We start from the raw sequence: 22,595 nt of genomic DNA, 5'->3' as shown, positions 1-22,595 counted from the left end.
GCCGCAGCACGTTCCAAGTGGGGCAATGCCGACGCGACCGGTTCGCCAACGACCACCACGAACGACGCCAATCGGTCGACGATCCAACGGCTGGCGACGCCCAGAGGCAGGCTCGGCTCAATCGATACCCAATTCCCGGTCAAAGCACGCCAACGTCAAGGATAGGGAGATCAACTACCCAGAGTGACGAGCGACTCGCAAGTCCAAGCAGGTTTCTACAGCTAGAATCGGGATCGTTCGCCAGTCCCATAGTTTGCATTTCTGCACTCGGACATGAGTTCGCTATCCAGGGCGACGGGGACAGCAGCTCACCCTCTCGATCCAAACGCTGCGAAATATGTGCCCTATACTCCCCGGCAGCGTGGTACACCAGCAGCGACGACAACGACTACAGTCCACCCAACATCGCCCGGGCAAACCAACATCAATGCGACCACCAAACTACAATTGATGCACCTTAAGGCTGCAGCACAGAATGTAGGGCTCGATAGCAGTACCATTGGCTGGGCGATCCTCGAAAAGCTCCAGGAGGACGACGAGTGGGCTGAGATTCTTACGACCGGCAAGGTATTATTTGAGTTCCATCCTATTGGTCTAGGCTAACTGAAATCAGGCTGGCCTGTTTCTCCCATTGGAACCAGCATCGTCGACAGACAAAATCACCAGCGAATTTATAAGGGACCATATCTACTTCTCGTCCCACTCAGAAGTCGTAACGCTTTCGGGCTTGAGGGGCCAGCTGAAAGGCGAAACTCTCACGTTCAGGTCGTCTCTTTCGCCTACTTCAAGGCTTTTTGGTGATTTGGTCAATCCCAATACACGTTCAGCGACATTCACGAGGTTACCGCCCCTTCCCCACTTTACGAATTCGTATCCCAAGGTGCTGGTTCAATCGCCACCGACAGTGCTACCACTTCCACCTCGCGCGACGCCCCCGACGAAACCTCCTCTACCACCTCGACCACGACCTTCGAACCCTAACAGTCGAATCATCGGCAATCCGTTTGCTTCGCTATTCGGAGCATCACCGAAGGTCACGCCAGCACCTATTCCACCATCTCCACCGGCTTCACTCCTAAGCATCGAGTCAAACTCGGACGCCCCCATCGAAATCACTATCCAAACCACTTCTCACCAGCTAGTCTTTCCCGTCATTTCGAAAGCGATCAACAAGACTCTTAGATCAGAGCTCCGCGAGATGCTGTCGTCTGCGGGAGTGGAGGATTGGGTCATCGATCGCGTGAGCGAGTTTACGAGCGGTTGGATGCCGTTCGTCCGGAAGCCGCCTGGGAGTGCGACCAGGAAGACTCTGGAGAGCTTGAAGCATCCAGAGAAGCAGGTGAAGGACAAGGAGTACGAGGTCAATCCGTGCGAGGGGAACCCAGATGCAGTGGCGGATTGGGTGCAGGAATTCTTCTCAACGCTGGAACAGGATCTTAGAACTTCGTCTGCATTGGTTAAGAAGAGTGCGTCGACGTCTTCGTTGCATTCGCAATCGGATGCGGATGACGAAAAGTCGGTCAAGGAGAAACAAGAAGAGCAGGAGGAGGATTTAGAAACGAGGTTGATGGATGTCATGGAGGCAGTGGAAAGGGCAATATCCGCTTTGTTTTACGATCGGTATGCGTCCTTCTCTCTATTCAAACTACTACTGATCCGCCGGTCTTTAGCCTGTTTATCCAAGCGCCGACCTCCGAGCCCATTCCTCCGCCATCCCCAGACGCTGTTCTTTCTTCTCGGATATCTTCGCTTAACAAACTAGACCTCAGTTTAGAGCACCTGGACGTCATCGTCGACGAGGAGATCAAGCCAGAGTTGAATGCCGTGGTGAGAGCTTGCGGAGATAGTCAGTGATTCTGCCCAGTTTCAGTCTCTTCACGATCTAACCCTTCCACAGTGCTTAGCCAACTAGATTCGTGCAGGTGTCCAGCGGACAAAGCTGCGGTGATGGTAGCCGCCCATAAAGTCCTCGTCGACGGCTTATCTCGCCTGCCGCCGATACGATTGAAACCAGCCTCTGATGCCCAGTCTCATTCGCCGCTGCCACCACCGAAGCCACTGGAGAAAAAGCCGTCGGAACCTCAGCTGGGCCATATCAATATGATGAGGTCGACCTCTTCACAATCGATACCGAGGGAAGTGGAGGCCGGATACGGCTATGAAGACGAGAAAACTCCGACAGTTGCGTCCATGACCAGGATGTCCTCAACAGACAGTCGGAATATTCCTTCTCCATTGCCGCTTTCGACGCCGCTTCCTGCAGAATTTGCGTCCCAGGAGGAGAGGAGGCGTAGGTCTGAGTCGCCTCTTCCACCTTTGCCGCCCTCTCCCCCACCACCCACAAGATCCGAGCCCGTTCTTGAAAAGGTGTCCGAGGCGCCAAAACCCAAACAGCCCTCTGAACCCACGCCTATATCGGGTGACACTCTCTTCCCACTCTTAATCTTCTCCGTCGTCTGCTCCAACCCTCCGAACCTCTTTTCGAACCTCTACTTCGTCCAACGCTATCGGGTGCCTTCGTCCACTCGTACGGGAGAAGAGAGCTATTGCTTGATCAACCTCATGGCGGTTGCCGAATTCTTGGTCAACGTGGACCTTGAATCTCTGGGTCTGAGTGCAGAGGGTGCAGAAGGCGGGGGTATTCTAGCTGGTACCCCATCTTCGAGGAGGAGCTCCTTCTCACTTTCTTCAAGAAGCTCGACGCCTACGTCTCCCCACCATCCTATTCTCGCGCTCGGCAGTACGCACGGAGGACTAAGGAACAAGATCGACCAGCAGGTGGACGCCATCGCGGATTCAGCGAACAAGGTGATCAGTGGGGTCGTGGATTCGTCGTTTGGTATCTTGCGGGCGTTCCCGTTCCTCCCGGGACAGAAGGAGCAGGGGTTGGGAAATCACTCGGTGGAAGGGGGACATCATGGTCATGGTCCTTCAGGAGGGAGTTCGAGACCGACTACACCTGGCGCAGAGAAACCCCCTTCGAAACCAGTGTTTGGGAACCTGCTGCGGAGAGACGCTCCAATGTCTACGTCCCCTACTTCCACTACGGGCCAATATCCGCCACTCTCGTCATCGGTTCCAAATCAATCCACCCCTTCAGGAGGGTTCTCGTTGTCCTCGCTCACTTCGTCGATTCCGATATCCATTCCTATACCATCAAGATCGAGGGCTTCGTCCAGTGTGGGAGGAGAGGAAGGACAGCAATTGGTTAGCGTTTCAAGGCCTGCTTCTGTCAAGAGCAGGAGCTCTGTGAAGTCCAAGAGTTCGATCAAGGGTTTGAAGGGGCTTAGGATTCGGGTTGGCGGGAGTGCGGGGAGCAGCAGCGCCAGCTACACCGGTTCGGATGATTCGGAGGATGACGACGAGGACAGTGGAAGCGGTTCTGACTCAGGGTCGGAGGAGGATAACGATAGTGAGGAGGAAGGAGAGGCTGAAGGAAGGGCTGGAGCGATATCGACCAAGCGCAGCACCGCTAGTTTCCAGAGCTTTGAGAGTATGGTTAGGGCTGAGAAGGCGAAAGAGAGGGAGAGGAAGAAAAAGAAGCGGTCGAAGAACAATGAAGACGCCGGTGTAGATGAAAGTGGCCTGGCAACGGCCGTGCCTTCCACCAATTCTCCTAGTGAGACCAACCGGCCCCCAAGGACGAGTCTTTCGGATCGACTGGCCAGAGTTTCTTCGAATCTCAAGGTATACCGCCTCGCACCTCGCTGCTGTACTGACGCTAATGTCCATTTTCTTAGGCTTCAGACCCGTCGCTTCTACTTCCTTCGGCGTCAACAGGGAGGTCGCCGAGTCCCAGTCAAAGTCCTGTTTCGTCGCGCTCACCAAGTCCTATCCCGAGATCTTTGTCTCCTCAACCATGGTACCCTCCACGAGCTACTTCTCCTGGTCTGCAGCACCAACATCCCGGTATGCGAGCGCAATCCCACCCCGACCCTCGATCTCTACCCCCACCCCAACATCAAGCACACCCTGTCCTTCGACTTGCACCTCCCAATCCTTATTTCCTTACAACACCTGCTTCCGAGTTGAGACTTTCAGAGGTCGGAGAGTTGTTGAGAGAGTACAGGAGACTTGTGGAGGGTGTTCGGAGTGTTGGTGGTTTCGTTGAGTAGGGCTGAGGATCTGATGCCAGGGCGATGAATGTTTCTTTGTGCCATGTGGATTTAATTTCGGGCGATACTCTAACTCAATTACAGTTACTATATACACGGGGATCTACTTCCTTATGCTAGGGAATGACAACAGGAATTTGGGATTTTTGAATTGAGAGGAATGTAGTGCTTGCTTGCCTTTGTCTATCCTTAGCTGAATGCCGACTTCCTCGAGACAGAAATGTTTTTGATGCCCCTATGTAGTGACACAGTTGCATGCGGACCCTTCCATGGTTGCCTTTGACTCCATCATGACTAGTTGCGACATGACTCGGGAACAAACGCCCACTATAATTTCGGCGGTTCCGAGAGACAGGTGCCCTGATCTGCATTAGCTGAGTACAAAACCTGCACGCCTGGGCGGTGTATGAACCAAGGGAGGGGCTCCTCACCCCGCTCTCAACACTCTGCGCCATGCCAGCACCGACCGACGTCTCCCGACGTCTCCTCGCCCGCCTCCACCGTGACCTGGCAGAGCTGCTGGAACAGCCCTACCCCGGTGTCGCCGTCTTCACTGACGATGCTGACATTCGGAAGTTCTGTTTGGTGTTGACCCCTCCAGCTGGACCCTGGACCGGATTGAACCTCCATTTCGATGTCGTGCTGCCGGAGGATTGGGTACGTCGTACAAATTTCAAGCTAGTGCATCACTTAATCAATGTCCGTAGCCATCCCAACCTCCTCAAGTCTCCACTAGTGTGAATGGGATTGACCACCCTAACCTCTTTGGAAATGGCTACATCTGCTGCGACCTGCTCAAACTCCCGCACTACCTCGAGCGCGGATATACTGGAGGGTGGGTGCATCATCCATTTCTCTATTACCTACCAGGCTAAACATGTTTCTAGATACACCCCTGCCCTGACGCTTCGCGGTCTTTTCCTACAGTTTCTGACCTTCTTCTCGAGCACGAGCATCGAACAGGACTATGGGGGATCCGTTTGGATTGGGGACCGGATTGTCACCAACTATGTAGAAGACAGGTACATGTCGACGGCGAACCCCTGGGAACCTTGTTGCTGGGTGGCAATGGATTTAGGTTGTGGATGTCGTCCCTCGCATGGAACCCAGGCGGAACTGAAGGCACGATACGAAGCAAACCCACGAGAGGAGATCGTACTGGAAACGATTCAGACCGCAAAATGGGAGACGGTCATCCACATGGCCAAGAAAAACACGCCGAGGTTCGAGCAGATCCATAAATTCGAGATGACCAATCCTCGGTACACTTCAACTCTGAAGCATATCTCGAAGTGGACTTGCAGCAAATGCCCATATGGATCCAGTGCCCTACCACACCTTCAGTCGCAACAACCTCGCGTAACCCAACCTCAGGTCGCGTCGTTGTTAACCACCCCTCCATCCCGGTCTATTCTCGACGAAATCAACGACGATGTGCTCCTGGAGCTCTCCAACCATCTCACCTCCGAGTCCGTCATAGCCCTTGGGCAGGCATATCCTCGCTTCTATTCCTTGGCCACGATGTATCGTATCCTCCTCCAGAGAGAGGTTCGCTGCTTCTTCCTCAAAACCCAGCTGCACGATGGAATCCTCGGAATTGGCATTGCCTTCAATCCTGGGCCACGCACATTGTCGTCTGACTTTGACTGGCTCAGCATGGAGGCGTTCGACGTGCACAAGGTCAGGAAGAGTATCGAGAAGCGCGACTTTGGGTTCTTCCTGCCGCTGGCGTTCAGTCCATCTCACTTTGAGCGGGCTAGGGTGGAGATTTGGAAACGTCTGGGACAGATTGACGGTGCTATTCGGGAGACAGAATCCAACTTGGCCAAAAGGGAAGATCAAGCGTCTGCGAGGGGGCGTGGTTACGGTCGAGGGCGTGGCCGTGGTCGCGGTCGCGGTGGAGGAGGCAGAGTAACTGCGACACGTCCCGCCATCGACGTCCCAGAACCAAAGAACCCTCAGGACGTTGTGCGAGTCATCTACAAAATGATGAACAACATTGTCACGGCACTCATGAAATCTTGCGATGATGCCATCATCACCCTTTCACGCCATCGTTTCGATAGCAGAGGGTTGCTCATGGCTTCGGAAAAGGCTATCATCTCTTACTGCCATCTGATGCATCTCCTCATTTGCCTGGCCCGCTCGTCCCCCGTCATTCTGCGCGATGCCGTCTCCCGCCTCCAACGGTTCCTCGCATCTCGTGACAATCGAACGAAAACGTCCGAGCCCGACATGGGCGAGCTCATTGTGGTGATGACTTTTGTGTTGATCATGTCTCCACCAAACGATCCCAATATCCCCAACTGGAGCATGTTGAATGGTTCTTTCCTAGAAGAAGCGATCATCCGCAACGTTCGCTGGGTCCTCCGAGATTCTCCAGAACTGGAGGTCTTGGAACCTTTCGGGGCAAGCACATATCGCCTGGAAACAACTTTTATCAGGTCGAAAACCAGCCTCCGGCTCCTGATGTTCCAAGTGACGTTCCTGGACCTGTTTCTCCAAGCCTATCGGACTGTTGGTGTTCAGGCTCTTGACGAGAATTACGGTTTTTCTGTGAAAGAACTTCCCGAGTTGATGGTCATTGAAATCAAGGATATCTATACAGTTGGTAGTTGGTTGCACTTCTTTGGGAAAGTGCAGTACGCTAGGGCACAGGCGGCGGACTTTACGAAGGAGAGGTTTACTGGGATGTTGAGGGATGCTGTACGGTCGAGTGAGAGGAGGGGGTATCATACCGCTACCAGAGATGCCAGTCGCAGGGCAGAGTTGGTCGACATTAGGCGTAGATTGGATCGAGACTTTAACTAGTCTTCGACTACCCTTAGACATTTTATTATTTACTGCAGTAGAACTCGGCTAGCTGTATTTAGGGCTGCTAATTTTTGGTGGTCGTAATTTCTGCTCCTTAGTCAAGTTCAGCATCATGAAGTCAATGGTGATACGGTGGACTCTGTGAAACGACATTAATCGGTGTATGGGCTTGCCTGAGAACACATGACTTCTCTATGACAAAAGCTCCCGAGTCGCAACTTGAACTTGGTCCAAACTTGGTCGCGACGCCGATCCGATGGCAACGTTCAACGTTGTCCCGGCTTAATGGTCTCTTCTCATTTGTGTACCTTTGCACGTCTCCAAGTGTCCAAGCGCGGGTCGTGTCTCCATCGTAACCAGGGCAGCCTCGTGACGGCGCGGAGCCGCATTGACCTTTGCGGCATCGTATATATAAAGTCAAGCACCACAGGCTGTGAGGGAACAAGAACTCCCGTCGCTACTCTCCATGTCACCCCAGCTCAACGTTTCTGGCCATCCCCTCGCCCGTCTCAACCGTGAGTTGACGGAACTACTGGAAGAGCCTTCGCCCGGCGTTACTGTCTTTATTGACGATGTTGACGATGTCGAAATCAGAAGGTTCTGTTTGGTATTGACCCCTCAGGCTGGACCCTTGACCGGATTGAACCTCCATTTCGATGTCTATCTGTATAGCCATTGGGAGTTGCTGATTGGATACTCGCAGCCATCGTCATCTCCTAGAGTATGCGCCAGTAGAGAGATAGACCATCCTAACCTTTCACACGGTAGAACCATATATTTCGATCAGCTCCATTGGTCCCGGGATTACCTCCGCCACCACGGCTACTCTGGAGTGTAAGTATTTCCTCAATATTAACCCGTCCGTCGACTAGGGCTAACCATAACGTTTCTAGATACACTGACGCCCTGACGCTTCGAGGTCTCATCCAGCGATTGTTAGCTCTGCTCTCCTGCACGAGTACTACTGAGCGGAACTATGGCGGTCGCCCGGTTTGGTTAGGCGACCACATTGTCACCACCTATGTCGAGGACAAGTACATTTCGTTGTCGAATCCCTGGGAGCTTTGCTGTCACGCAAAGAATCGGGAAAGATGCAATTGTCGTCTCGCTTCTGGCGGCACCCAGGCAACGCTGAAGGCCCGATACGAAGCAAATCCGGGAGAGGAAACGGTGGTCAGAACTATCAGGATCTCCAAAGGAGACATTGTCACCCACAAAGCAAAGAAGGGCATCCCGAGGTCCGAGCAGGTCCATAAATTGGAGATGCTCAATCGTCGGTACATTTCGACTTTGAAGAACATCTCGACATGGACCTGCAGCAAATGCCCGTACGGATCCGATGCTCTGCCACATGTTCAACGGAAGACAGCCCAGAAAAGGAAGGTCGATCCGACTGTGTCGCTGGTGGCCGGTCTTCCGACATCCCGATTCATTCTCGACGAGGTCAACGACGATGTGCTCTTGGAGATCGCTGCCAACCTCACCAGGGAGTCCGTCATCGCCTTTGGACAGGCATATCCTCGCTTCCATGCCTTGGCCAATGCCCATTGCATTCTGCTGAAGAGAGATATGCACTGCTCTTTCCTCAAAACGCAGTTAAACGAATCAATCCTGGGTATCAGCGTCACTTTCAACCCTCAGAAGCGCATTCTGTCTTCAGACTTTGAATGGGTCAGTATGGAGGCGTATGACAAATACGAGGCCACGAAGAGTGTCCAGAGTTCAGGGATGCCCCAGACAAGCAAGTTGAAAGAATTCTTTCTTCCGTTGGCATTCCGTCCGTCCCACTTCGACCGAGCAAAGGAAGAGACATTGACGCGTCTACTGCAAATTGCTAGTACTGTGCGGGAGGCTGAGAACAGGCTCGTTCGCAGGAATGACCATGGACCTGCGAGAGGTCGTGGTCGAGGACGGGGAGGACATGCGACCAACACTAGTCGACCGAGGATTGTCCCAACGCCAAAGGGGCCTGCAGACGCCGTCAGAGTCGTTTACAAGATGATGAACAACATCGTCACGGAACTGGTGGCCTCCCGTGATGAAGCCTTTAAGACCGAGTCAACCGACGACAATTTCGGAAAATTACAAATGACTGCAGGAAGGGCCATCGTCTACTACTGCCATCTCATGCACCTCCTAATCTCCATGGCAGGCGATAAGCCTATCATCTTGAATGATGCTGTCGCCCGCCTGCAACGGTTCCTGGCATCTCCCGATAACCGAACCAAAGACTCTGAGCCTGACATGGGTGAGCTCATCGCGGTGGTGGCCTTTGTGTTGATCATGTCCCCGCCTGGCGAGTCTAATAGCCCAACCTGGAGCATGATGAATGGTCCCATCCTTGAAGAGGTGATCATTCGCAATGTTCGCTGGGTCCTCCGAGACTCTCCAGAGCTGGAGATCTTGGAACATTCAGGGGCAAGCCCGTATCGACTGGACGCGACCTTTGCCAGATCCAAGACCAGCCTCCGACTTATGATGTTCCAAGTCACCTTCCTAGACCTGTTCGTCCGCACCTATCGCGCCATTGGCATCCAAGCTCTCGACCAGAACTATGGATTTGCGGTCAAGGAACTCCCAGATCTAATGGCCGCGGAGATCAAGGATATCTATGAGGTCAGTAATTGGCCAGGGTTCTTTAAAAAGGTGCAGTATGAGAGAGCTCAGCGGGCAGACTTTACGAAGGAAAGGTTTACCGCAATGCTGAGGGAGGCTGTCAGGAAGAGTGAAGCAAGAGGGTACCACGTACCCACCACGGGTGCTGATCGTAGAAAGCTGGTTCGTATTAGAGCCACCAAGGACCCTAACTTTTAAAGCACCTCTCTAATTTATGTGGTCACCGGATTGGCATCACCAACCAGTATCAAGTTTCACGTGTCCTATATATTTATTTAACAATTCAGTTTTCCGCAATTACTATTAGTCTCATGGCCAACGCCAATGTCAAGTTCCTATCAGTGTGAAAGCCTGTCGTCCATCGGGAAGGAATCTTCCAGGGACCAGAGCGCTCCCATCATCATGATCGCCACCTTGTTTCATGGCGCGCACATTCGGTATCCTTCAAGGACGGCTCGGCCAGTGCTGACAATGGCGCTTGGATGGCGGACTTGAGAAAAGAGGCTGACAGGCGGATATGCGAACGGTTTGTGATTCAGAGCCAATGTACAATCTATGAAGTATGTGCAGACGAAAGGTGAGAGTTTCAAGTGATTAGATGTCGGTATCCTGTGAATCTGTAAAGTAGAGTGGCGGGTGGTATCCGTAATCCCCGAGTTTAATTGTAAGCAGGTCTGACTCTGGACCTCGTATGTATGCTGCGTTTGTATGGACAAATGCAGGATGCATGGCCAGGCTTTTGTTCAGTGAAATATGCAGTTGAACGTTGAACATTCCGGTAATGCTGCTTTAGCTCGGAGGCGCGACACCTGGCATGAATTGATTACGCTAAGAGGGAGAGGTCAGTCTGAATAAGGCGCAGCGAGAGGAGATGGACGCACCAGTTGCATGATCGAGGCGCGCTGTTGTTCAGGGAGAGCATTGATTGCCTCCTGGCTCATGTTCAGAACGTACATGAGCATATCCTACCTGAGTGTGAGTACATTGACTGAGCAGAAGCTACGAATATACTCACCCGCTGGCTGTCATCAATACCGGCTGCCGCGGCTGCGACATTAGCAGGTTGGGCCGCTGGTGCTGTTGTGGCTGGAGGTGCTGCTGCTGCTGCTGGAGGCACGGGAGCTTGAGGTTGAACAGGCGTTCCACGGTAGTAGCCTGGTGCGGCAGCGTATCCTGCAACAGGTGGTGGTGCCATGGACTGTGGTTGTTGGCCAGTGGGCGGGAAAGGGGGTACAGGATGCTGAGGAGCGAAAGGAGGCGGGTGTTGCGCTGGGATGTGGGGTGGGGGTCGGGCGTGTGGAGCAGGTGTGGGTGCCAGGGCTGCTGAGCCTGGCGGAGCACCTGCGACGTTCGAGGGACCTGATCCTGCTGACGTTCCAGCGTGCATCTTGTATATTGTTTCGGGCGGGAGGATATTGTTAAGGAGTAGCGCTTGGAAGAGTGCGTAGGACAGTTGGGGTTGCTTTTGGAATAGTTGCTTGGCTTGTTCGGGGTGGGCGATGGTGAAAGACTAGAACGATATCAGATAACGACGGAGATGTGAAGATGTGGATATCGCACCTTCATTTGCGCCAGTACTTCAAGGAGTTGGCTAGGGGGCATACCCGCCAGTGTCTGGCTTATTGCGTCGAGAGTTGTCATTCCCTTCGGTACTGGTTTACCAGGAGGTATCGGTGGCGCCCACACGTCGTCTTTTCTTCCTCCACGCCAACCTGACCGAGGTTCTGAAGGACCTGGGTATCCGCCGTCCAGGATTTCGCCTCTCACTGTTGTCTTGCCTTCAAGGAAAGGGTCAGAGTCGGCGATATCGATTCGTAGGGGACGACCGCCAACGTCGGTGTTGTTAAGGTTTCGAACGGCGGACTGCGCGGTTTCGTGATCTAAAGCAGTAAAAAGGATAGGTGGCGACACCAAAAATACACGGATGTGAATTCAGTCAGACTAAGTTTCTTGACGGCGAGATTGAGCAGAGAATTGTGTACCGGCGAATTCACAGAATCCATAGCCTTTTGCCTTTCCAGTTTCTCGGTCGAAGACTAGTCTGTATGGTGGCAATGGTCGTTAAAGATTCTGTAGTTGTGCATGCAGGATGGCGATAATGACCTGAGTCCTACTACTTGCCCAACTGATTTAAAGACCTCTATTAACTGTTCTTCGGTCATATTGTAGGGAACATTGCCGACTACGAATAGCAGAGGCCACCAGTTAATGTTTGTGGAATGATACTGCATAGGATCGCGTTGACTCACCGAAGACGACCTTACTACGTTCGTCTGTCGCCATTGTCGTAAGACCAACTCACTAACAACGAGATTCAAACGAGAAGATACGCGTGGGTCACAGACAAGTTGGTTTGGGTACGATGAGAAAGACGCCCTTTGATTGCTGAGCTCAGAGTCGAAGCTAGCCACTGCTCGTTTGCCGTCGTCGATGACGGTCCCGGCGTTCAAACACGGATAGGTCATGTGATCATCATCCGGGCCGCTTCCCGTGGATGGGCGCTGCGAGACTTGGGCGCTTCTCATCTCATCCCCACGGACTCTAACAGCATTGGAGAGCTATGGCGCAGGTGCCTCCATGACTTCAGGGGGTTGTTTCAGATGAAAATTATTCTATGCTATACATCGAGTTATGGAATGTGCAAACAATGGCCGACATACCCCGGCTCTCTACTCTCACCCTTTGCCCTGGTGCTGCGAGTGAACACCACCCCCCAAAGCAGGTTTCCCCCGGGAGCTTGTACCAGTACCTTCCGATTGATTTCCGTTGACAATGAACCCCAAAGAATGGCAGGCAACTGCGGATACTATGCGAGGTACACAGGTTGGAACAGTTGAAACGCCAAGTGAAGCAGGAATCTGTCGATCCTTGCAGTCCTTGGACAGTGATGTACGGTTGTGGAGATAGCTCCTAGGAAGGCAATGCTCTACTGCGCAGCCCGGACAGGAGAGCCAATTGCACAAGCTTGTACACGCACTCCAACTTCCTGAGATCAGCCCCTGATCCACAGTCCAAGCAAAGGAAGCATTTTGGAGTGGGAGTAAACGGCGAACTTTCGTCGAGAGTAGTAAAAACACGATGCCCCGGTGGGAACGATGCGGATGCCACTGGGATGACAAGATTTACGTCGAAGGGACACCGTACAGGTTGGGTACAGGCCAGTTCTGCCCAGGATATCCAGGCAAAAGCTAGAAGTCTCGAGAAGCGCCAGAACGGAGTCGAATCGTTGAACGATGTGCCGGCTATGCCCGCTTTATTTGCGCATGCTTGTCGCAAAAGGCTATGCCAATTTGCGCAAACACGGAAATGGCGCACATCCGCAGCAATCCATTCACCTCTTCCTCGTCTTTACTATGGCCGTCGTTTCATGGGCATACCAGGCCGACCCCAATCGCATAACCCTCTCGCCGTGATTTGGAAGACTTGTCAAAGACAAGGGACTGGCGACCGAATCCTGTGTCTTGTCATTCAAATTATCGCTGACGAACCAGTCGGCGTTTGTCATCTCCCTCGCAATCGTGGGTCCCGCACAGCCCTCTGACCCGCCTCCTCGAGGACGATCCTTCCGGCCCCATATTTCTCTCCGAGGGGCCTATACAGCCCAACGGATCATACTTGCCACAGCTGAATCCACCGATTCAAAACGACGATGACTCGGTTCCTCTTTCCGTTCATTTCTGATTATGTCATAATTTGCCCAATCTAGGTGAGTCGAGGTGAGTCGGCCATTGCCGATCGAGGCCCCTATATAAGCACATACCGTCGAAATGGGTACACCACCTCAAGCTCCAAGCGCCCCTGCCTCCAACCCAAGACCTTTAGTCTTCTCTCCTTACTATCTTACAATGTCCTCAAAGACGACTCTCCCATCCGGTTCAACGTTTGACTCCAGTCTGGACATGACCCGGAGTCCGGCTTTCCAGCGAGCAGTGCTTCGGGCAGCACAATACAAGTGTCTTCAAGCACTTAAAGCTGGAAAGATTCGCCTAGTTCAAGAACCCAATCCCAATATCCCTACCAGATTTACTCCAAGGTATGTTCATAGTTCGTACACATTTTTAACCGTTGCTGATTACCTTTAGAATGGATCTAGTCGATGACACAAGCGCGAACAAGTTGACGGCTATATTCGAGCTCCCCGGTGTGAAGACGAGCGACATTAGCCTTCAAATCCGGGAGGGCAACCTCATCGTTACTGGAGAGCGACGTGCCCCGCAGACAATTCAGAGCGCTTTGGCGTCGCAGAAGACCCTTCCCCGCAACCCAGTGACCGCAGCAGACGATGTCGCAGCTGGAGATGAGTCCGAGTCGACCTCTTCTCACGTTGCAATCCAAGAACTTCGCTTCGGCTCCTTCTATCGATCTCTCCCCGTGCCTGCAGGCATCAAGGTGAGCCTCTGTCCATCTAGCGTCCGCGCTAGGGTTGCTGTTACGCCGGAATGACTCTTACTAACGCTGTCTATGTTTGGTATCCGCAGGAGTCAGATGTCACAGCTGCTTTGCAAGACGGAATGTTGACAGTTACATGGCCCAAGATTCCGGGACGACTTCAGAATACGATGGCGGTTAACAACATCGCGCCGAATACGTCCGCGATTGCCGCTCAGTAAATGGGAAATCCAGGATCTTCCATTGTATTGTTTTTGATTTGAAAAGTAGCGATGGGCATTATTATTCGACTTTCGACTTACAAATGCTTCGCACACGACCACCCCACAAACGCCTCTGGTGGTCAAGGCCAAGATTCATCGTCCCAATCCCCTTCTTTATCCTTATTCACAGGGCTTTTTACTCGAGATACCCATGGACACTCCTCATGTAGACACTCCAGATTCGGTTATGATCGTACTCCCGTCTCTGCTTCGCATGCTTCTTTTCTTTAATGCACGATTACACTGCTTGTCTCGGTGATGACCTCCCTTCTCTACTAATACTGTCTTTCGCTGTACTATATATCTCCTCCGCTTTGTCGTTGTACCTTGGTCATAATGTACTTGTATTTTACTCGCATTTCTTGGATCTTTCTTGGATTTTTATCGACTAATGATACACGGGTTTTTCTCTCCTCGGGATGGCGACGGAATATGAATTACTTCTGGATAGGAGGATGGGGAGGGGGTTTGTGCGAATGTTCGAGATTCAGGCGCTTGAGATTTAGATACATTCGAGATCTAGTCGAATTGGTACACCCCACGTCCAGATTAAGGACCAAGTCGAGTCAGCGAATTACCTTGTTTATTTGCTGGGTGCGGTACCGAAGGACGAGATCGATCTCGCCTCTCTCTGTTCTCTTCTGATTTTGTTTGTCACGTTCAAATATAGGTTGGTTGGTTGTTCAGGCGCTTGTACACGTTGACTTCCTGTGGCTCAGGGAAATGAGGTCGATCATCATCGTTGATTGGTTCTGATTCTTGGGTTGGGGAGGAGGTGCTTCCGGGCATCGAGATGTTTGGACGAGCACGAGCTTCGCCGCGTGGTTCTGAGGAAGACGTGTGATGCTATAGGACTTTTGGATGGCTAATGGACTCGTAATCCCGAGCTTGTAACCGAGCCTCCACTCGCTTCACTGTTGAGATGTGCTCAAGGGGTTGGATTGGTGGGATTGGTGTTCCTGGAGTGGACTACTCCGGGCCAAACGGGAAGAATCTCAACCCATGGATCTAGGAATGCCACGGGATGTCATAGCCCATTGGGCGTTTGTTGGTTTCTTGCTCTTGATTTTTCTGGGAGGTGAGTCACAGCTATCGGCCGTGTTGTTCTGGGAACAAGCTAAGAATCTTGATAAGAATTTTCCGCTGTTGACGCACATTGTGGGCGGGGTTGATGGAGTGTATTGTTTGAGGTGGTATCGATGGGCGGACGGCGGTGGCAGAGGCTTACGCGGTTGGTTGGCCGCGTAAGGACTGCGTCGGTGTCGATTTTAGTCAGTGAAGAGTCTAGTCATGGTTACTAACGAGATGATGTGAGGTGGTCTGCCGTTGAAGAGGCCTAGCCCGCTTGTTGATACATTTTTGAGTCGGGTGCAGTTAATGAGTTCTTGGGCGCTTAGTGGTTCCAGCGCGCGAGTTGATTGGCGCCCAATTGGAAAGATGGCGGCATCATTGATTGGGAGGGAGGCTATTGTTCTATTGTTGTCTACAGTATTTTTTCCCCTACTCTTGTGCTTACCGGGCATCTAAGTGGTTGGGAAAGTGGGGGGTTCGAGGAGCGTGTTCCGATCCTCGTATTTGAAACGCTGATATGTGATCGATAATTGTGAGATGTGTAGCAGAGAGGGGGTCTGAGGGGATTGCTTTTGGGAGGTTCTTTGGGTGTAGGGAACGCAGTCATGATGACGATTTTGATTGGACAGACTGCGCATGTCTGTTCTTCATCTAGCCACGACCTTCGAGCGAGGTAGGTCATTTCATTTCGGGGACACGGATGGTGGACTCGGAGATGGCGACCAAAGGGTGGTGATGGATACTAGTGATAGGTTGCGACGGAAGAAATAGAGGCGGTGATCTTCTTTCTACACAGGAGTACAGCATCTTATAGGTCACTGTGGGGTATGAGTGTAGGTGTATGCCTTCACCGAGAACCCTCAGAAGCCTCCCTTTGTGGTTACTACTTCTTGTCTGAAGGCTGTAGAAAGCGCAAACTGCACAGCATTGGAGGGATCGACTCATAGAGTAGAGGAGTGTGCAGCGTGGCCTGGAAGAAGTCCTCATATCTGGTGCCGTGCTGTATTAAACAACTCATTTGAGCCTCCACAGGCAATCGCGATCGAGGACGAAATTCATATTTGAGTGTGAGAGATCCGGATGGTGTACAATTCATCTTGTTTATAGTATACATGTACATTAATTTCATAGATCGAAATGGCACAGTCTTCATGTTGTGCACCCGGGAGTCAGAATTACTATTGGAGTCCTCGTCGGCGAGGATTTTATGTGCGAGGAGGTCCCGGTGCGTCAGGCATGCGCATATCCTGCGATGCTTGGTTGGTCAGTCCTTGACCATCTGTTTGAGCCTTTCGTCGTCGTCTATGAGGTAGGCGGAAAAGGGCTGTGCGTGGAATTGTGCGTAGTTGAAGAAAGGCCCGACGCGATGGGTTAGGCCGATGCGGTGGGAAAAGGGAAGTCCACCGAGTAGAGAAACCATAGCCAGGTGGCAAACCTTGGGTTCTTGGACGATAGTAAGAGTGACAGGAAGAAGGAGGCACATGTTGATTCGTGCCTTCGATACTTGAAAACGGTGACGTCCATGAGGAAAGCCTCTGACGCACATGTCGGCGGACCGTTCGCGGGTCTCGTTGACGACTGGGGCGTCCCAGTTGGACTAACACGGTTTGAGCGAGGGGTTTTCGACGAGAATGACCTTGAAGTAAGTATGAGATCTCTTGTTACATTGGTGGAAGGTGGCAGGGGAAGTTGGACGAGGGGATCAACTAGACGCGTGACAATAGAATAAACTTTTAACTTGTGGAATATAGAGAGTGGGATTGATGAAATCCGTTAAATAGGAGGAGGAAAAACTATATCAAAAATTCTCGATGTGCAAGCGTGATCTCCGTATATAATGACGAGCTGGAGCTGTCTGAATTAGCCTCGATAGCAATGAGACTAGATGAAAACTCCCACCTCACAGTACTATGCAGGTGCGCGAACCTTCGACAGGGCGGGGCTGAAGCGCTTCCTGGGCAGTCTGGTGATGGCTGATGCCCCATCTCTTCGCCTCTTCTTCCAATTCGTCGACGTCGTGACACTTGACAAAGCCACATTGCGCCAGACCGCGTATACAATGTAGCGTCCAAGTGCGGCAGGTGAAAGTTGGGTACGGTGGGGGCGGTTCCTCCAGGCTGACTTGGTCAATCCATTCGAGTGCGTTAGCCTCTGACGGGTGACAGTAGCCTATGCGAAGGGCTCCCGCCAAGAGGAAAGAGTTCATTATGTTGTTGTTAGCGGCACTGTCGCAGATCCAGCCGCAGCCCATCTGCTTCACGTTGAATTTATACCCGCCCAGTTCGTGGCGGTGGTGGTAGAGAGCCCAATGGAAACCTTTGCTGGGGTCGTTGTCGCGTATGAATAGGAGAAGGTAAATTGCCCCAATTTGAGTGGCTCGGCCATGATGAAGCTGGTGCTGACGGACGTACAGGGGAAAGAGTTTTGTGCATATTTCAATTTGCGCGCCTTGGTTGGGTCTTTACGTAAGAAAGGGGATTTTCAACGGACCGTGTTTGGCCGTAGAGGTGTTCTGGGTATCGCATTGCTCGTTGTTCTAGGTCAAAAGTCGGGCTACATACGTTGGGAGAAGTGTTTCCGAAGAGGATGGTCAAATATGTAGAGGAGTTCTTGTCGCTTCGGTGACACTGGGCACGGGAAATTGGCCAATGGGCTCGGTTGAACGCGTGACGTCATAGTCGGTCGATACCACTGGCCGCGCGCGGTCGTACCGTACCGCCTTGCGGAACTGCGGCAAGTTGCACTGCGTCGGTGGACCCGGATTCCATGGTGTATCGTCGAGGCAGGAGTCATCATGAAGTCATACTGTGTGTACGTTGATTCTGATGCAGGAACGAGGGCGAACAGATTGAACTTTGACGTGTGGTTCCGTGAACTGAGGAAGGACCGGATACAGGGACCGGAAGTTGTGAGATGGACATAAGTATTCCCTTGCTTCTTGTGAGGCCTGAGGCCTGAGGTGCCGTAGGTGCGGTTGCTGGGAGGCCTATACCACGAGTCATGCATTCATGGATATGTCAGACGTTTGTCAGAGGGAAGTGTGATTGAATGGCCGGAGCGCAACACAGCAATGGTCAAGCCCGGTCGAAACGGATAGTGCCTTCATACTTCTCTGCTCTCTTGCGTAACTACACGCTGGCCTCCACCGACCCACCCTGGATGCCGGCTGACACGAGATTGAGGAGAGATAATACAATTGCAGGTGGTATTATAGTACACACGGCGAGGTATGTCCGTTCATATCCAGGATACATGAAGAAAGCGAATGGTGCGAAGGATGGTGTTTCCTATGTCGTGATCGTCATAAGCTGAAAGTGATGGATCCAGTCCAAGTCCGGTGGGGAAGGGAAGAAGAGCGTTTGGGGTGGAGCGGGAAAAGGGCGTTGAGGGATGCGAGTAAGGTGCGAGTTCGTAATTGTGTCCAGTGGGAACGGAATGGCGAACATGTGGTCGTTGTGAGTGTTGGTTGTAAAGTCGACGGGGTTCGAACGCCGTTGAGCGAAGTGGAGGTCATAGCCGACCCCGTACTCCAATGTACGGCGTCCCTTGCCGCCCAGCAATCACTTTACAAGCACGCTATGACGACGGCCTCTCAGCCATCATACCCCCAGTCGCACCCGGTTGAACATTCTGAAAACCCTGCCCTTGTTGTATCGGCGCGTTGGGGTCCCTCGTTTTCTCCATGTCCCGCTGGAGCTCAGCTTCAAAGTTGTCCTCGTTGAATTTGGAGCTGAAGCATGAGTTGCAGCAGCCTGCTGTTGTGTTGGAGTTGCAGCAGCCGTTTGCGCCGCATGTTACTGGATGGGCGCGGGGAGGTGGGGATCAAGCGCAAGGTTGTGGTGGGGTTGGAATAGTTGTGGGAGTGAGGTGTAGAGGATGTGAGCGAGGGTAGGGAATTGGATGACCGCACGTACCTGTGTTCATGAAAGGTGCGCAGGCGGCGAATGAGCACAGAGCGAAGATCCCGCAACATTGTGCGCAACAGGCGCCGCAATCTGCGTCGGACATGGTTCTTGGTTGCGGGGCGGTAGTGGTTATGGAGAGAGAGACGAGAATATGATGGGTCGCGGTCGTAACGTCAGACTCGGAGCTCGTGACCCTAAACGCCTTGAAATGGGTGGTAGACGGGATGAAGGGCGGGAAATGGTTTAGCTTGGAGGAGCAGAAGGCGTTGCATATTTAAATCTTTGAGGACACGGCGATGAATGGCCCTCTTGTTGATCGGCTTCATTGTGTATGTATTACGATTGTCGCCTCGTGTTTTGAGGAAATTGTTTAGATGGAAACACTTAGCAACTGCCATGATCAACGGGCTTGAGATGGGCGCTCAGCGCTTAATTGCAAGGTAGAGAGAGTTTGAAAACAGATCAGAAGCAGAGAGGCGATGCGGTGCTGTTGAGGGAGTGATGCCAAGGTGGACTACGGTCGATATGTACTGTGGTATGTACTTTGTACGTTATTCTGCATGATTTCTACAGATCTACATCCCACAATTGATAAGATACACTCTACTTCTATTCGACTGGTGCACCAGGTTGAGGCAACAGACCAGCCAAGCCCTTATCCAATTCTTCGTTGGAGGTGAGTTTATGGAGGGGCCATGGTTTAGCTTCGTTCTCGAGTTTGGTCGCCATCAGCGAGAAGTTGGGAGAAGGACTGCTGCGAATGTGAGAAAAGTCTTGGATCGTGAAGGGCGGGAGGGGCTGTTTGTACAGAGGACGTGGTATTAGCTTGGGTGATCGCACGAAGGAATCGTAATGGTGGGGCAGTCGAAAGGAACGTACGGATCTGCGTAGCAAGTCGGGGTTCAGACGGGCTGGGTACATCGCGAATCTGATTGAGGAGCATCCTTCGATGATGGGGTTGGAAGTTATGTCGAGGTAGACGTCGACGTGTTGGCTGTTGTGCATTCGGAACTGTCGAGATTTTGTGAGTAGCGTCAGGGGCACCCTGAAGGGTAGTACGAACCTGGTGGCTGCCCAAAACTAATACGCAGTTCGTTAAAGAGTGGATTAGGGCGCTCCCAGGGCTGAATGGGAGTAGGATGATGCAGTTGGTGAGGTTGCGGATGTGGTATGCACCAAAGAGTGGTGGTGAGTCTTTAGATTTATCAGTGTCGTCGTTAGAATAGCCTTCGTTGAAGTGTGGAAGTAGGTTGACGATGCAGTTTGTTAGGTCGCAGATGGTTAGATCGGGGGTTTGGGATGATGAAGGGGAGAGTGGGAGGTCCGAGAGGAGGATGTAGCGAGATGAGTGGCCTTGGAGGGTTAGGTTCTTTCCGGATGGCGTGGAGGTTGAGTCGAGAGGGGTTGGTTGCGAACCGCCATCGTTCACCGGTGGACTGAGGATGGAAGAATGGGATGCGATTGGGGGTGGAAGATCGGCTCCAACTGCTGCAGCAGCCACAGAGGAAGAGGCTGGTGATTTGCGTTTGAAAGAGAAACGAGGTTTGCCTGTGCTACTTGTCCGTAGAGCCTCGATCTCTCGCTCGAGCTGCTTCACTTGCTTTGGAGAACGTGGTTAACGATGGGCTGCATTTAGAAGTTGGGGTAGGGGCGCACAGTTTCGTAGAGTTTCTGGTCATAGCTTGGTAGTGAACCTGTAGCATCGGATAGAGATCTGGATAGTCGGGCTAGTCGAGATGAGAGATCTTGAAGGGTTTGTGGAGTAGAGTTTGTTTGGGCTGCTGCTAGACGGCTTTGGAGATCTGTGAGTTCAGTTAGGTGTGTGCTAGTGAATTCAAGAGATGAGGGAGAGTACCAGTTCGTGAAGCCTGAAATTCGGCTGTGAATTGTTGGGAGAATTCCCAAGTGGATGGGGCGGTGGTGGTCATGGTCAAAGTTTCTCAATCGGGAATGATGTCATCCCGTACTCTTTCGTTTCTCTTCCTATCGTTGACCGGATAATATCAATAGTTTGCTAGGAATTACGAGATACACTGCGAATTCTTGGAAGGAAGCTTGGATGTGCGTCCTGGATTATAAGCTTGCCCACTGACATCCGTCAAGTGCAACGCAGGGTGGATCCTAATCTTTCCTCAGACTGGTGTATACTCAACAACCTACTAGTTCGGTGTTCTTTTCTCTACGTGCCTCAAGAGCCTCCCCAGTCCTTCACCAGGATGGTCTCGACATTCGTTATCAAAGAGGCAAGGTTGTAGAAGTGAAAGCGGGACCACGGCCACTCCGATATTTGCTGTACTGTTCAGGCATCTGGATTCGAGTGATGTGACGCTGCCCGGGAGATCAGACTCCAAAGTACGACGGCCAAATAGGTCGCTGAAGGGACACGACGAAGGGGACACTGTCAGGATCCAACGACCAGGCGGCGAATGGGCTAATACTCAGATGCAAGTCGCCATATTCCCATTGGCTCAAATCTGGTTTGCGCTTGACAAGGAACGAGGTCACGATCTTCAGGGCCAAAGGCGATGGATATATTACATGCGATAGCGTACAAGGGTGAATCGAATGGAAGCGGAAAAACGTAACTGGTGCGGTGCTGGTGATCATCGTCCGTATCTGAAGAGACGGTCAGTACAGGATTGAAGAAGAAATCAAGGGGTCGTACTTCTGGAGTTCCCACTCTCTGTTGTCGAGGGGGCAGACATTTCGTGTCTTGAGCCAACGGGATATGCAGTGGAAGTGGAAGGCGTGCTGAATGGAATGTGGATTAGACAAAGAAGCGTGCGAGGAGGGATGGACGTACGTTGCAGATACCCCAGGCGGCATTGCATTCCTCGCTCGTGGCGGATACTTGGTTGGCCTGGCAGTCAATGCCTGGAGGAAAGAAAGGGTGAGGACGGCTCGTGATCCAATTGGTAGTGGACGGTACTGACAGAGATCCATGATGTGATTCCTGCAGATAGCGCAGTTGTCGACGACGATGTCTGCAGATCATTTGAGTTAGAGCTGATCGCTTTTTCGAGATTTCAAATCTGCTCACCCCAAGCCCACAGGGCTACAGCATTCCACTAAAGAAAGGGTATAAGTGGCCATTGCACACGAGGGTATATTGGTTAATTACCTTTTTCACTTCAAATCTGGGCTTTCCGCCCTCCTTTCCCTCTTTCTTCTTGGGAACGGCAGAGCCGCCAGCGGCTGGGGCGGGTGTATCGACGTCCATAGAATCTGCCATTATTGTTGTTGGATAATGTGGTGTTGAGGGAAAGAGTCAGAGCGCGGCTCAAGAGTCACCAACTGCACGCGTACAGCATTAGCTAACGAGGTGGCGGTGCTCATACACGTGCCAAGGCGCGCGGTTTGTCGCGGGATGGCCTGCCCTAAAGTGAGCGGCTGTGCAACACGTGGGGACGCGTTTGGTGGTT

General features: G+C 52.2%; 10 protein-coding genes across 10 annotated transcripts; 4 read left to right on the top strand and 6 right to left on the bottom strand.

Moving 5' to 3' along the window:
- Nucleotides 1-273: 273 nt before the first annotated feature.
- Nucleotides 274-4,115, top strand: CC1G_08681 (hypothetical protein; the record flags this gene model as incomplete). The annotated part of the gene is made up of 5 exons (XM_001837616.2): nucleotides 274-567; nucleotides 614-1,620; nucleotides 1,671-1,846; nucleotides 1,898-3,687; nucleotides 3,741-4,115. The coding sequence occupies 5 exons, from the start codon at nucleotides 274-276 to the stop codon at nucleotides 4,113-4,115; spliced, it is 3,642 nt and encodes a 1,213-aa protein (XP_001837668.2).
- Nucleotides 4,116-4,568: 453 nt separating this feature from the next.
- CC1G_08680 (hypothetical protein) lies at nucleotides 4,569-6,926 on the top strand (the record flags this gene model as incomplete). Its single annotated transcript, XM_001837615.1, has 3 exons — nucleotides 4,569-4,772; nucleotides 4,823-4,950; nucleotides 5,003-6,926. The coding sequence occupies 3 exons, from the start codon at nucleotides 4,569-4,571 to the stop codon at nucleotides 6,924-6,926; spliced, it is 2,256 nt and encodes a 751-aa protein (XP_001837667.1).
- A 469-nt stretch (nucleotides 6,927-7,395) lies between these two features.
- CC1G_08679 (hypothetical protein) lies at nucleotides 7,396-9,743 on the top strand (the record flags this gene model as incomplete). Its single annotated transcript, XM_001837614.1, has 3 exons — nucleotides 7,396-7,650; nucleotides 7,717-7,763; nucleotides 7,823-9,743. The coding sequence occupies 3 exons, from the start codon at nucleotides 7,396-7,398 to the stop codon at nucleotides 9,741-9,743; spliced, it is 2,223 nt and encodes a 740-aa protein (XP_001837666.1).
- A 325-nt stretch (nucleotides 9,744-10,068) lies between these two features.
- Nucleotides 10,069-11,111, bottom strand: CC1G_08678 (hypothetical protein; the record flags this gene model as incomplete). The annotated part of the gene is made up of 4 exons (XM_001837613.2): nucleotides 10,069-10,373; nucleotides 10,427-10,510; nucleotides 10,561-11,055; nucleotides 11,106-11,111. 4 exons carry the CDS (start codon nucleotides 11,109-11,111, stop codon nucleotides 10,335-10,337), a joined length of 624 nt encoding a protein of 207 aa, XP_001837665.1. The 3' UTR covers nucleotides 10,069-10,334.
- Nucleotides 11,112-13,342: 2,231 nt separating this feature from the next.
- On the top strand, nucleotides 13,343-14,554 carry CC1G_08677 (hypothetical protein). The gene is made up of 3 exons (XM_001837612.2): nucleotides 13,343-13,578; nucleotides 13,628-13,934; nucleotides 14,024-14,554. The coding sequence occupies exons 1-3, from the start codon at nucleotides 13,391-13,393 to the stop codon at nucleotides 14,153-14,155; spliced, it is 627 nt and encodes a 208-aa protein (XP_001837664.1). The 5' UTR covers nucleotides 13,343-13,390; the 3' UTR covers nucleotides 14,156-14,554.
- A 303-nt stretch (nucleotides 14,555-14,857) lies between these two features.
- On the bottom strand, nucleotides 14,858-15,720 carry CC1G_08676 (hypothetical protein; the record flags this gene model as incomplete). The annotated part of the gene is made up of 5 exons (XM_001837611.2): nucleotides 14,858-15,024; nucleotides 15,198-15,268; nucleotides 15,353-15,448; nucleotides 15,500-15,662; nucleotides 15,714-15,720. The coding sequence occupies 5 exons, from the start codon at nucleotides 15,718-15,720 to the stop codon at nucleotides 14,858-14,860; spliced, it is 504 nt and encodes a 167-aa protein (XP_001837663.2).
- Nucleotides 15,721-16,151: 431 nt separating this feature from the next.
- On the bottom strand, nucleotides 16,152-18,509 carry CC1G_15530 (hypothetical protein; the record flags this gene model as incomplete). Its single annotated transcript, XM_002910943.1, has 7 exons — nucleotides 16,152-16,515; nucleotides 16,813-16,865; nucleotides 16,934-16,974; nucleotides 17,195-17,589; nucleotides 17,759-17,780; nucleotides 17,830-18,254; nucleotides 18,490-18,509. The coding sequence occupies 7 exons, from the start codon at nucleotides 18,507-18,509 to the stop codon at nucleotides 16,152-16,154; spliced, it is 1,320 nt and encodes a 439-aa protein (XP_002910989.1).
- A 335-nt stretch (nucleotides 18,510-18,844) lies between these two features.
- On the bottom strand, nucleotides 18,845-19,276 carry CC1G_15529 (hypothetical protein; the record flags this gene model as incomplete). The annotated part of the gene is made up of 2 exons (XM_002910942.1): nucleotides 18,845-19,065; nucleotides 19,183-19,276. 2 exons carry the CDS (start codon nucleotides 19,274-19,276, stop codon nucleotides 18,845-18,847), a joined length of 315 nt encoding a protein of 104 aa, XP_002910988.1.
- Nucleotides 19,277-19,782: 506 nt separating this feature from the next.
- Nucleotides 19,783-21,101, bottom strand: CC1G_08675 (hypothetical protein; the record flags this gene model as incomplete). Its single annotated transcript, XM_001837610.1, has 5 exons — nucleotides 19,783-19,971; nucleotides 20,053-20,184; nucleotides 20,237-20,773; nucleotides 20,830-20,975; nucleotides 21,029-21,101. The coding sequence occupies 5 exons, from the start codon at nucleotides 21,099-21,101 to the stop codon at nucleotides 19,783-19,785; spliced, it is 1,077 nt and encodes a 358-aa protein (XP_001837662.1).
- Nucleotides 21,102-21,682: 581 nt separating this feature from the next.
- CC1G_08674 (Rbx1 protein) lies at nucleotides 21,683-22,415 on the bottom strand. The gene is made up of 6 exons (XM_001837609.2): nucleotides 22,295-22,415; nucleotides 22,214-22,241; nucleotides 22,107-22,157; nucleotides 21,977-22,047; nucleotides 21,839-21,924; nucleotides 21,683-21,789 (listed from the first exon to the last, which is right to left on the bottom strand). Exons 1-6 carry the CDS (start codon nucleotides 22,403-22,405, stop codon nucleotides 21,777-21,779), a joined length of 360 nt encoding a protein of 119 aa, XP_001837661.2. The 5' UTR covers nucleotides 22,406-22,415; the 3' UTR covers nucleotides 21,683-21,776.
- Nucleotides 22,416-22,595: the final 180 nt, after the last annotated feature.

Source organism: Coprinopsis cinerea (assembly GCF_000182895.1).
Source record: "Coprinopsis cinerea okayama7#130 chromosome 6 map unlocalized cont3.6, whole genome shotgun sequence".
Classification (NCBI taxonomy): Eukaryota; Fungi; Basidiomycota; class Agaricomycetes; order Agaricales; family Psathyrellaceae; genus Coprinopsis; species Coprinopsis cinerea.
This window is presented reverse-complemented; position numbering and strand designations above follow the sequence as displayed.